We start from the raw sequence: 13,368 nt of genomic DNA on the forward strand, positions 1-13,368 counted from the left end.
TGCAGTTTTTTGACTCTACACCCACGCCAGGCAGAGCCAAGGCTAGGGTGTTGGGGGAGCAGGGCTGGAGCACCACCACCTCTCCAGGCAGAGGGTTGCTGCACCCACACTGTGACCCACAGGCTGCTACCTTCTTTGCTCACATTGGTGGTAACCTGCCTGAGCAGCTCAGTCAGCTCTCCAGCTTCAAAACCAGGTGTCCCACACACACCTGAGCCCCAGCATCCCCACGCAAGAGCGTCATTGCCCAGCGGTCCCATTGGGGACACGAAAAGCAGGAAAAGGACTGAGGGCAGCAGGAGCAGGTACCGAATGTGCCATGTCCCTGCAAACACTGGGCAGGAAAAGCTGCTTTTGGGCTGTTCCTCATGAGCCACGTGTGAAAGCACCAGCCACAACACGGCCTCACAGCACTGTTCAGCTTTTGGTGCAGACAAGGGTGGTGGGCGGTGACAACCCTAAACCCCATCTAGTACCTGGTGAGGCTTCAAGCGGAGCAAACAGCCACACGCGCAGGTGATGAGCAGGCGAGGAGGTGAGTGCAGGTCTGGGTGCATGTCCCAAAAGGCCATGCCCAGGAGGTGGGCTGGGGGCATCCCCCTGTGCCGCACAGGCAACAGCCCTTCAGCCATGGGGGCCAGCCACTTAGCACCCTTTCTGCCAAAAGCAGTAAACGAGCTGCCCCTAAAACTGCTTCTTCGGGCCCCGAATTCTCCAGCTCCTTGCATGAAGCTGCTGCTCTATAGCCTGCTGAGCAGCTTGTCCCAATACTACAGGTTTTACTCCATTATTTTACCATTTTAAATGGAAACCAAACATCTGGCAGCAAATGCTCATCCCCATACATCATATTAAATCATATCATTTTCTGGAACTTGGCTTTGCTTTCCATGGAGAGCCTCTCCAGCCTGCCGGTCTGGGGGAGATGAAGAGGCTCTTTTGGGTTCATCTCACCCCCAGGTATCTCACCGCTATCAGCTCGACTGTGCTGGAGCCCACAGCCCCTTGAAAGCATGGTCCCAGGGCTGAGCAGTTCACATCACCCCAAAATGACTCACTAATCAGCCACAGCGCATGCACACCCCAAAAGGAAACCTTCTGACTTTACGAGAGGCTGCTCTCCTGCAGCCCAAATCTGCACAAAAATAATCTCTTCGAGCCTGTGTATGGCACAGGTTTGTTGGGGCCGGGGGCTCTCAGCAGCATGAGCATGGAGTGATGACACGGCTATGACTGGAAGGGGGGTCCCAGGCCAGGGCTGGGCAAGGCTGAATGCTGGCACTGCAGCCACCTCTCTCCCTCCCTCCCCCCCCCCCGTAGCACTCCTGCCACAGCATCCAGTCCCGGCCCTGCCAGAAGCCCTCCGACTGCGGTGGCTGCCTGGGGCTCTACACCTGCAAGCTGCCCACCGGCACCTGCAACCTGAAAGCTGTCTCCAGGCAGAGAGGTAGGCTGCTCCCCTCCACCACCCCCTGCACCGGGGACCCCCACACGCAGCCGCCCACAAGCACAGCCCTTCGGCTACACTCCTCCACACCCAAATCAGACCTACCCTGTGCAGGGCAGGGTCTCGTCCCCTAAACTCGGCTGCACAGGGCTCCCGGTCTGCCCTGCCAGCACTGGCCACCCCCAGTGATGAATGACCAATGGTACGGTGAAAGGGACGTTCCAACAAAGAGCTGGGGTTTGCCCGGCACACTAAGCCCTCGCAGGACACCGACAGCCCATATGGGGAAACCAAGGTGGGGGGGATGAGGCTCAGGGTTTAGCTGGTGGCTTGGGAGTCAACAATCACAGCCTTCCCAGGGACCACGGGCTCCCAGCCCCACAGAGCTGCTTGTGTTGGCGTGCGCAAGCTGCTGACCCATGGTCAGGCCCAGCACAGCTGGTCTTACGGCTTTTCTTCGCAGGTGGGTTCCTCCAAAGCATCCAGAGCCCCGATGGGCGCAGGGTCCTGCTCATCCCACAGCAACACGGCTCAACGTAAAGCTGGAGAGGCTGTCCTGCAGCTGGAGACCAGCGCTCCCCGTCTGAGTTTCATTTTAAATCCTTAATGACACAGCTGTAAATGTTTCTTTCACTGCACTTCTCACACTGCTGTTTTTTAACACCCCCCTGGATTTTGTATGCTATGTAGGCTCGATTCCCGTTTCCCTGAGAGCTGCCAACGAAAGCACTGAGTGGCCACGGAGCCCCGTGCTGGCAGAGCCCACTTGGGAGACCCCCAAACGAGACACACAGGGCTATTTCACAACCCATTGTGATTTGAGTGAGTAGGATGCTGCAGTAAAAGCTGCCGGCATTTCGGCACGCTCACATGCAAGTTCAAGCTGAGCTAAGGAGCCTGTTGGCATCGGGCACCCTAGGGAACCCACCCAGGTCCTCACCACAGCTCCCGCCAAGGAAGGCGAAGTCCCACACTGTTGAAAACATCACTTGAGAAGGGGAACACGGAGCCCCCAGTCACAGGTTTGATGGTGGGGGACCATGTAGGGCATCTGCTTCTGGAGGTCTGAGCTGAACCACAAGAATAGCTTCATTCAGCGCTCCACAAAGCTCTGCAGACATCCTGGCCGCCTTTGCATGTGTGGGTGCGTCACAGCTTTGCAAAACCCCATTTTGCTACCATTAAAACCACCTTTTCAAAAGCAAACCAAAACACAGTGTTTGATTCACCTTGAACTCCACAGCAGTTTCCTTCAGCGGGCCACCACTGCCTCCCCTGACATGCTAGGCTTTAAGTAGTGCCAATTTTGCCCAGCCCACCCGAGGGGCAGCATCCCACACTGCCCACCTTGTCACCCTTGAGGGAGCCTGACCCTGGGGAGGGGGGAGATAAGTGCCGCTGGCTTTGCTGACCCCCTCTATTGCCACTTCAGTGGTCCCTGCACACAATTTGGAGAGTGTAGAGATGCAGGCGCTGCCTTCCTGCCCTGGCCCAGTGTCACACTACTGCTGTCCTGCATTTATGGTGCTCACCACAGAACCACAGAGGGGCTGAGGTGCGAAGGCACCTCTGGAAGTCTTCTGGGCCAACCCTCTGCTCAAGCAGGGCCACCTAGAGCCATTTGCCCAGCTTATCTGGTCCTGAGATAGTGGCACGTGTCACAGACGTAACGTGTTACACTGAGAGCCAGCGAAGCACTGTCTCTCCAAGCACTCACCCCTCCACCTCTCCACCCACCCAGCTGCCCACTCCTGCCACCACCCATCACAGCACATTTCCTCTCTCCTTAAACACAGCACAGGGAGAGGCTGCTGCTGTAGGAAGTTTTGGAGACACAGATTTCAAAAGATTCACAGAGCAGCACTGGACCCACAGCTCCCCCTCTGTTACCGAGTGGAGGTGAGCTCCTCTGAACCCCACTGCTGGTCAACAAGGCCCTCTCGCCTGGGAAAGCCCAGTAGCACAAGGGCACCCCGACCACCCTCCAAACCTCAGGCAGCCCTGCGTAGCCCAGCGTAGCATGGCTGCCTGCAGCAAAGATACTTGCATGCAGCTTTCAGCCTGCAAGCCCCCAGGAGCTGGGGGAGAGATTTCCCATCAGGCCATAACAAGGCCACCCTCTGGCTTCCTCTCCAAAGAGCAGAGACCCAAGGATGCTCCGGCTGCTCTTGACCCCGCCCTCACAAGCGGTGGAAGGCAAACAGCTTTTGCACCAGTTGGAAAGAGTCCTTGCCCCATCCTCAACCTCCTTGCACATCCCCTGTCATCACCCCACCTTTCCTTCTCAACAAAACAGGCAGAGGAGAGGTGAGCAGGAGGGGGCAATGGCAGGTCCTACCTCCTCCCCAGCCAGGAGCTCAGAAGGCATCAGTGGGCATGCTCCCTTTGCCTGCTTCCTACTGCACTCCCTGGCAGCAACACCTGAGATGGGAGAGGAGAGCCCATCTGATGTTCAAGAACATCTGATCTTCACTTCAGGCTCCCTCTGCAAGCAGCCAGGCAAGGGAACGAGGGCACCTGGGATGCGAGGCTCATGGGGAAACCCAGGTCTTGGCCAAGCTGAGGACTTGGCTGCTAGATGTCCTCTCCAGCTCATGCTCAGAACCAGGTGGGTGGGTGGGCGGGCAGACACTGCTTGTCCCCTTCCCCAAAACACCAAGGGTCCGCATGCCTTTTACACCACTCACTTTTAATTACACTGCGTAAGGAAAGGCCTCTCCTCATGCCAGGACCCCCGGCACAGCCACCTGGAGAGCTGGCTGTCCCATCAAGTCCTCAGTAGGTTTAGTGGTTCCCCCTCACCCCTCTCCCTTGCTTGGAAGCTCCTCCTGGTCAGTCCACATCATCCCTGCAGCCCTCAGCATCCGCACTTTGCAGAGACCTGTATCCATACATCTCCATTCCTCCCCTCCTTCATGCCTGAGCTTTGCCTGCTCAGTCCTGTGGGAGTCCTGCGAGAGTCCTGCTTCAGCCTCCTGCAGCACCAGGCAGAGAGGAGGCAGGGCAAGAGTCATTGGTTAATAATTGTTCTAACCCCGATATAAATAGAAAAATACAACAAACCAAAGAATCGACTAGCTAAGAGATCCAATCCGCTGGGATGCCTGCTAGAGCAGAGTTCATAGAGTGCTTGGTCCAGTGCATGGTACTGTAGACATCCAGAAACCTGTCCTGGCAGCCCCACGGCCATCAAATCTTCCTGCGGCACCGCACATCTGTGCAAGCGCGTCCCAGCTGTGGTGAGCTCGCCCAAGGCTGTTGGTTCCTGGGAGCAGGCTGAATAGGAATGGTTGATAATAGTCTGATTTATTGCTGTTAAATGGTAAAGCCATTCTTTTCTGTGGAACGGGGATGCGCTTCGCTCTTACTTTTTGTGGAGGAATTTCATTTTGCTACCTGGAGACACAGAGAAAGGAAAATGGACTCCCCACAGCTTCAGGCAAAACAGGCATCACTCTCCCCACTGCCACCAGCCAAGCAAGCCCATGCAGAGGATCGCCCCTGCTGCCGGCCCTGGGTCCTTATCCACAGCCACCTGCCCTGCGAATCTCAAGTAGGTGCCTGCAGAGCAGGTCATAGCTCTGCCCACCCCCTGGGAGCAGCGCTGCAGACCGGGACCTTGCAAGACCCCAGGCACACGTTCCAGAGCCCATTTGCCCAGTGGTCCTGGAAGATGAACGTGTTACTGAGCTCAATTGGCCAGAGCATGTGTGGGTAAGAGGCAGGGCACCAGCCTCACAGACACTGCTGCCTTTAAATGGCCAAGAAGAGACAAGAGGGACGGGGATGTGATCTGAACAGAAGATCAAACTCTCTTAGCCATGATGTCCAATGACTTATCAAGGACTCCTAACCTCCGTCTGGAGCTCTCGTGTAGCACCACTTACAGTGGAAAATGGATTCAGCCTTAGTATATTCCTGGGCAATTCCCACCGCTGATCCCTAAGGGCAAACCTGAAGGCCATGGAGACAGTGTCACTCTCCCCCAACAGGAACTGCATCTACCACCCCTGACTCACTGGTTGGCTCCACTGCCTCCTCATACCTGCCCGTATCCTTTGGAAGGCACAGACACAGCTCATGGCCCAAACTTTGGTTCCCCACCAGCCTCCTGATAAGTGGCAGACCAGGGGGCAAAGTCAGCAGGGTGCCAGAGCAGGGATCAGGCCAGGCTCTCAGCACTCAAGGCTCAGAGCACTGCTCTGCCACATGCAGTCACTAGCAGAGTCCTGCCATCCTTCAGCAGCTTCTCTGCTGCCAAACCTGAAGGCAACAAGAAGCCCAAGCCTCCTGAGAAGCCAAGGGTTTTGCTGGTTCCTTACCTAGGCCTTTCAGGAACTTATTGACTCCACTCTGCTCACCACTGGGAAGCGTTTCCAGGTACTCCTGAGCCCGTACCTCAAACAGACCTGCAGAAAGGAAGGAGTCAACAACTTCTATTTTGCTTTCCTATAAATAAAAGAATGCCCATCTGAAAGCATACTGTCCTGGCTCACCAATAAACTGTTGCGCATGAGAGGGAACAACTCACCCCACCTCCCCCCACCAGGTGAAACCAGATCTGGGACAGAAGCTTTGGTCTGTGTCTGTAGGGCTCCCAGCGAAGAAGCCCTGCTATCACCTCCTCCCCCCAGCTGCAATGCTCACTGAGCTTTAGTACTTTGCAATAGGGAGAGACAAAACCTCTGTTCATTCTGCTATGAACACAGCTAAGTCCAGAAAGTGAGATCATCTGGGGAATTGTCACATGGGATTTACCACACTGCAAAACCCCTTTTACTCAGACACCTATTCAAGCATCCACTGCTCACTAGTGTTTGGGAGGAAACGGCTACGCCAGCACTGAGCAGCAGCAGGGATGAGAAACTTCAGCCACCAGTAGAGCCCTCGGGACTGTGTGATAACAGGAGTGAAACAACAGGAGCAGCTCTGGGAAAGACATGAACATCCATATTTTCTACTGGCCAAAACAGCCATAACCAATCCAGCCAGTTCTTCCTCTAGACACAGGAAGGGGACATGAGGGACTGCAAGAATAAATATCGTTCCAGCAGTGTACCCCTTCTGTGATGGTCTTGATGGGAATTCAACATGGAATGAAGAGGCACACACATGGACAATACTGCTTCTGTCCCTTACTGCAGTGGTGAAAGGTGCCTGTAGCCCCAACCTCAATGAGAAACTACCAGATCATGCACAAAAAGCCCCTGTTCTCCAGCAGCCAGCTCCCGTGCACTGTGCAAATACTACATCTCACCACGCTCCTGCAAGGCGATGTGCCCCTTTGGGAAGACAAGAAAGCAGAGACAAAAAGTCCCCGAATGAATCCTTGAAGGCCACACAGTGTCAGAACAAACCAGCAGCCTGCACCAGCACTTCCCTACCATCTCCATCCTGGTGTCCCTGCACGGACACTGCAGCCTCCAGCCACAGTGCTGAGGATGGAGCTGGCGGCTGGTGAGCATCTCACGGCTCTCGGGGGAGCAACAGCGAAGTTTCCACAACTGCAGAACCCAGGCAGAGCCCCTCACCTCTGACCCCCTGCTTCCGCAGCTCCCGCTCCTGAATGAAGCCCCCGAACATCTGCGTCTCCATGAAGACCTCCAAGAAGCGTCGGAGGCTTTTGGAGGAGACGGACTTGCGGAAAGCCTCACGCTGCAGGGTCCGCTCCTCTCGCTCAGTGGGGGTCAGGAAGAGGGAGTAGTGGCCCACAATCTCCACAAAGAAACGCACAAAGGCCTCGGACACCACTTCATTCAAAGGGCTGGTCTCTAAGGAAAAAAGAAAGAGGCAGCGGTGAGGACAGTGCTGTAAGGACATGCTAGGAAAAGACTGTGGCATTAACTCCCTGGCTTTTTAAAGATCTGGCCTGAGCAGAAAAGATGCTCAAGAGAGACACCATCCTAGGAAGTGCTTGCCATGGAAGAGGACCGGGCTGCTACAATCTTGAAAGCCACCAAGCTTTGTCTTGACCCCCCTGCAACCAGGAGATGCCCACACTGCCCCCCAAAGAGCTGTCTCAGCCCAGTCACCTGTGAGCTGCACAGCCACCTCTGAGACTGCAGCTTTGGAGGTGGACTGTCCCCTGGAGGAGCCTGCACCACTCACAGGGTCAGCAGCAGAGAGGCGCCTGTGGGACCCCCCATTTCCTCGGCCCCCAAAAGGAGCCCAGGTGTTCCCTGGAGCCGTAAGGGAGAACAGACGGAGCCAGGAAATGGTAAGTACTGTTTTTCTTCACACAAAGAGAATTGTCCCTGGTGCAATGGAATATTTAACATAGCTTCACCCAAAATCCTCACCTACCTCCAATTTCTGTGGTGTTAAATTCAATATAAGCTTAGTTCTCCCCTAAGAAGCGACAGGAGAAAAAGAGGCAGGAAGAGACGTGGTTTTAAGCTGAAAGGCACTGTGCTTTACCCTGCTTGCCATTGACAGGGCCCTCCTCCTTGTCGCTTGCCAGCTCGTTCCTCTGCTCCAAAATGTGCTCTAGGGCAGCCTGCAGCTTGCGGGGCAGGATGGAGTCCTCATCTTCCATCTGCAAAACACAGCCACCTCCTCAGGGCCTGGGGCTGGGACATGGCCAGACCTTGCCCTTCTCCTCCCCAGCTCCTATCCCGTCCCTAGCTCGGCAGGGGGAGCACTAAAAATGAACTCTGAGGAGAGGAAGACGGAGAACTGGTAATACACTTGGCACGTTCCCAGCACCTCCCAGTGCAGGACTATCAAGAAGCACGAGAGGAAAGAGAAAGGGGGTGTCTTGTCCCAAATATTCTCCTATTCTGTAAGAACTCAGGTGTCCAATCTAAGAGGCTACCAGGTAGGGCTCACCCACGGCCCCACTGCCTGCTTGTGAGCGCTCACACCACCACAAAGAGGACACATCTGAACAATGCTGGCATGCAGCCAGGTGAGCACAACCCCCTGCTCCACTCGGCTCAGGCACCAATCACATTATGGAGGCGTAACGAGTTCCCATAGATGAAGGAACTGCCGGTGACTGTATGCGAGCTCCTACCAGCCCCGGCTAAGACAGCGTGATTTAGCTTAAACCTCCAAGAGAGAGGTGCAAGGTAAAGCATTACCCTGCAGCTCTGAAGCAAGAACTTTACTGAAGGAGTGGCTTTCACCCACACGCTACTCCCTGCAGCAGGAGGTGCGCTCGTCCCATCCTACCCGTGGGACCTGAGGCATGTCAGAGACCACTGCAGCCTGCACTGCTCAGTGATCTGCTGAAGAGCTTGGGGGCAAAACTAGCTTCCCAGGCCAGGAGCACGCTTGTTCATCCATCCTCATCTCTTCAATATCTCACTCCTCCTCTCCACCACAAAGGGAAGTAAAAATCAGCAGGCAGTCTTGTCTGCAGAGCAACTGCTAGGTTCCCGTTTACCATCTTCCTACTTGTAACCCATCCAGCGCAAGGAGTGAGGAATCACAAATTCCTTGGGCAGGAAGGGGTTTGAAGGAATCATCAAGGTTCCCTTCCCCACTCAGGGCCAGGTATGTGATGGGAGCAGGACTGACAGACACAGGCTGGAAGAGCCCACACTGCTGCTCCCCAGCAGACTGCTACGCTGAAGCTTTCCAGCTCTGCCCTCAGCCTTACAGGATGTCACTTAAGGACCTGCAGTGCTCAAGTGGCACCATTTCCCCTCTTTAAAAACAACTGAGAGAGAGGGACAATGCACAATGATGTGGTCCTCAACAGCTGTGGTTTGGGACTCTCATATTACATACGTACACAGCAAGTCCTATAACACTGCCAACCACAAATCCTGCCTCAGTTCGTGTGGGGAATAAGCGATCCAGCCAGCCAGGCGGGTCAGCAAACACAGATGGAGGTAAGGTGTGGTGGAAGAAGGGGATAGAAGATGAAGAATATGGAATAACTCTGCTCACCTGTCTCAAAAACCGGTTATTTACAAGGTCAACAACGAGGACCTAAGAATGAGAGAGCAAGAATAAAAAGGGGAAGTCATTATTTCCATTATTGGAGTTTATTTTAATCCGTAACTGCTCTGGAGGAAACGCTTTGGCCCTGCCCCTGCTCCTCCTACCCACCACCATAGCTGGAGCAGGCACTCAAGTGCAAGCCAAGAGTGAAGCCCTTGTTGTGGCTTTCTAACGATGTCACCACAAGCCGCAGAACAGCTTGGACAGCAGGAGGCTGTGCTCCAAGCCCAGCCCACCGCTCCTCACCACCACATCAGGGTCAGAGTTCTTTCTTTCCTCTCCATGTGCTGCACTGCTGTCCCGAGTGGGCAATGACTCCCCGACCACGTTCACCCTTGCTGCGTTCTTTCTTGTGCACCACAAATCTGATTCTTAATTATTTATTCCTTTCATTAGCCACCTGTGTTAATTAGAGGGGCAGCTATCCTGGCCAGTTTGTAGCAAACATACTTCAAGCCTGGCAGACTTTGTGCTCAGCCCCTAGACAGCACTATGCAGAAACCAACAGAAACTTTAATAAAATCATATCCTACCCACAGCAGCCCCATGGCGGGAGATGCCAGCCCCCCGCCTTCCCAAGCGGAGGACAAGGCAGAGCGCAGACCTCTGCCTCCCTGGGGGATGTCTGCCTCCTTTCTCACCCCATGCTTGCAGGAGTCACAGGATGAGAGCTTGGCTCCTTCATGCCGCTGGCTGCCATAGCAGACTCTCAAGAGCAGCCTTTCTGGGACAGAAGACAAGTCAGCCCACTAGAAGCAACCAAGAGCAAGGCCACAGTGCAGGTGCACGGCTCACCTCCTCCACCGGGAGCTCCTTCAGGCGAGGCAGGGAGCTGGAGAGCAGGCCGATGAGGAAGGGGGTGGGCGAGCACACGATGTCGATCATGGAAGGCGGCAGCACGGGGATGTAGGTGTGCTGCCAGGTGAAGGGGTACAGGAGGGCCACCGTGGCATGGCAACACTTGGAGAGAGTGCTGGAAGATGAAACACAACCAAGGGCAATGGCTGGTCAGTCACAAGATCAGTAGTGCTTCCTAGAAATCAGGACTCTTTCAATTGTTCCCTGATTGATCCTTGTAATTACTGGAGGCTTTCCCAGATTTCTGACCCCATTTTTCAGCTTCAGGAGCAATGACTTAGGGTAGGAGCCCACGTTACGAAAGATGATCCTGGCCCATGCGCATGTTACAAGAGATGCGTCCCACTGAATCCAGCATCTGCTCCTCCAGCACTCTGATGGGAAACACCAGACAGACACAGGGTCTTCCATGCTACTGCCTTTCATTACAGAAATGAGTTTACTCTCCCACAGCATGCCTCCGTGGCTGTTCCCATGGGAAAGCCACAGGTCTGAATGCACAGGGGCTATACTGTCCAGCACAGACAGCACACAGCTGTGGGGCGCAGAAGCCAGCTCCACCATGACAGCAGCTATCTGTTGGGCTGCACTGTGGCCCGCTCACCTGCTGGCCATACTCTTGGCTTCAGCAGCACAGCTGCTTGGACCCCCTGGCAAAGCTGTGAGTGCAACCTGCAGCCACAAAGTCCCCAAGTGTTTCTGCATGTCATTCCAGCCATGGTCCACCCCTGCCCCTTGGCTTGCTACCTGTGCAGCATACATGCTTTGCTTTTGGGCAATGCTTAGCAGGAGTAGTTGTATGCCAATGGCATGCTTTTATATCGGTCCTCGTCACACCAATAGCTCTTAGCAGCCATGCCAGAGCACAAGGCAAGGTGGAGGGCAGCCATCTCCAGCTGAGGCTGTCCAGGCACCCCACAGCCTGTGGAGCCTGCCAAGGCTACTCAGAACCACGGGAGAGTGAAATCCCCAGAGGGGCTCACATGGCCGGCCTCTGCAGGATGCTGCCTGTGGCCACATCCTTCCTTCTTCCCCCTTCAAATACCACCAGCGGCTCGGCTGTAAGCACCTCTGCTGACAACTTCCAAGAGGGTTTGTCCAGAAAGCCCATCAGCTCTCTGGCAGAAGGCAGGCAGGGTCTGCAGTCAGGCACGGCAGAGCTTGCCACAGAGCAACAGTTAGTCATCCGTTCTGGATCTGGAAATGTTTGTATGCATCAAGGGAGGGGGAAGGCTCACCACTATAAACTCAGTATATAACGTCATTTTGTTTTACTAGCATCCAGGTCTTGAATGGCTGGAGGAGGGGAAGGAGGCTGGTGCGGCTGAGAGGAGTCACGTCGCTGAGGAAGGGTGCCCAGCTGTCTCCCATTAAACTCCATGGGGGAATTTACACTCAGCATCCCGGATCTGGCAGTTTATTGCTGACTTGAGAGGGAACGGGGTTTGATGGGTGTGGACTCGAGCTCGCTCTGAAAAGTGAAGCCTGCTTTCCCTTCCTCCTCACTCCAGCTAAGTCCAGTGGATTTGAATCCCTGTGCTGTCACGCTAAGACACACTGAGCTGAGTGTGGTGGCTGGGCTACAGCTGGCTGGCTTTCATCAGGTTCAGTTTAGCAGAACACAATTATAGTTGCTGGGACATCAGTGTGACCATATGAAGAAATCAAGCAGTGAGCACTGTTACACACACGATGGTTTTTGAAGATAAGTAAATCCCAGGGGAGAGGCTGCAATCTGCTTAACATGAGAATTTTATCTAGGAGTGCAACAGGTAAGAAACAGGCGCTTGGGAGGGATGCCTGGGACATGTACGCTGAGAAAGTCTCTTCCTAAGATGGGGACAGTTTCCTCTCCCTGCATTCTCAGACGCTTGTCTTTTCTTAAGGGGACACTCAATAAAAACAGATGAGGACCATTCAAAGGCTGTGTCACAGACTGGTAGCTTTAAGCCTTTAGATGGGGAAAAAACCTCAGTCCCACATTCTTGTTTAGGACAGTCTTAGAGTATCCCCTTCCTTTCTCTGCATTTATTCCCGCTGGCTGCCCCTCTGTCGCTGCTCTCAAACTGTGCCTGCCTTGATCAGCAAGCACATGTCTTGCTGTGTCTACCACACAGGCAAGGTAGATAATGAATCTGAGAGAAACAAAATGAAAACAATGAGAAAACACAGAGCTAGTAAGAAATAGGAACATTTAAAAAAAAAAAAACCACCCAGAAAAAACATGGGAACAGTATCAGAGTAGATTATTTCTCTTGTATCTTTCATACATGCTAATCTTGAAAGGAACTGCAACAAAAGTTAATGTGCCATATTAGAAGTGCCCTCCAACTTAATGAGATCCTTTAAAACTGTCTCCTTGGAGGTGCTGTTACTTGTACATCCACACATTTCAGGCCATGTTAGCAGATACAAAAGCAGGGCCTTCTCTTCCCCTCCATTACTGCAGCGCGTATTTTCCACTTCTCAATTTCTGACTGATAGTAGCCCCAGTAATAACAGCAGCAGCAGCATGGTGAAAGGGGAAAGAACTCCTCCTGTCATCACTTGTGCACAGCACTGTGGCATTTCTCTTAGACCACCACCACTGGACTTCCTCTTCTTTGAAGACTGGTTGAAGGTGGAAGCATTTAGAAGTTTCACCTTTGTCACAAATGCTCGATCTTGAGGATCCAAATTTCCTGCCTAAAGGTGGGAACTGCCTTTATAGAAAGCACTTGAAAAGCAAAGGAAAGGATCTCTGTGATTCCAGGTAGGTCCACAGAGGAACAGTTAGCAGCTGAAGTACATGGTTATTTATGGCATGGTGAGATATTACGGCATGCTGTCTCCTGCTATATTTATGGTGGCTTGTTCTTCCCTCAACCCTGCTCTCAAGTCCCGGCAAGTACACACAGTACGTGAGAGATTAAGTGGGAGGAGAGATGGCTGAGGTCCAGTTAGTGGAAGTCACAGAGCTGTGTAAGTCTGAAATTGTATGCACCACGCAGTGGGAAGTAAAGATAGCTTCCCCTTCCACCCTTCCATCTGTGAATGCCTCATCGCCTCCAGGATGAATCCTAGTGATCTCTGCTCTGAAACATTTCTCACTGTGGAAGACACTTTCAGGGAAC

General features: G+C 53.7%; 1 protein-coding gene across 1 annotated transcript in view; it reads right to left on the reverse strand.

The window, feature by feature from the left end:
- Positions 1-4,140: 4,140 nt before the first annotated feature.
- DENND2A (DENN domain containing 2A) overlaps positions 4,141-13,368 on the reverse strand; it is a 62,651-nt gene continuing 53,423 nt past the window's right edge. The window contains exons 15-20 of the mRNA XM_082488490.1: positions 10,193-10,370; positions 9,344-9,385; positions 7,865-7,982; positions 6,979-7,218; positions 5,770-5,856; positions 4,141-4,843 (exon numbers count right to left, since the gene is read on the reverse strand). Of these exons, the coding sequence (XP_082344616.1) occupies positions 4,812-4,843; positions 5,770-5,856; positions 6,979-7,218; positions 7,865-7,982; positions 9,344-9,385; positions 10,193-10,370 (697 nt within the window). The 3' untranslated portion in view covers positions 4,141-4,811. The remainder of the gene's footprint in view (positions 4,844-5,769; positions 5,857-6,978; positions 7,219-7,864; positions 7,983-9,343; positions 9,386-10,192; positions 10,371-13,368) is intronic.

Source organism: Vanellus vanellus (assembly GCF_965231255.1).
Source record: "Vanellus vanellus genome assembly, chromosome: 1".
Classification (NCBI taxonomy): Eukaryota; Metazoa; Chordata; class Aves; order Charadriiformes; family Charadriidae; genus Vanellus; species Vanellus vanellus.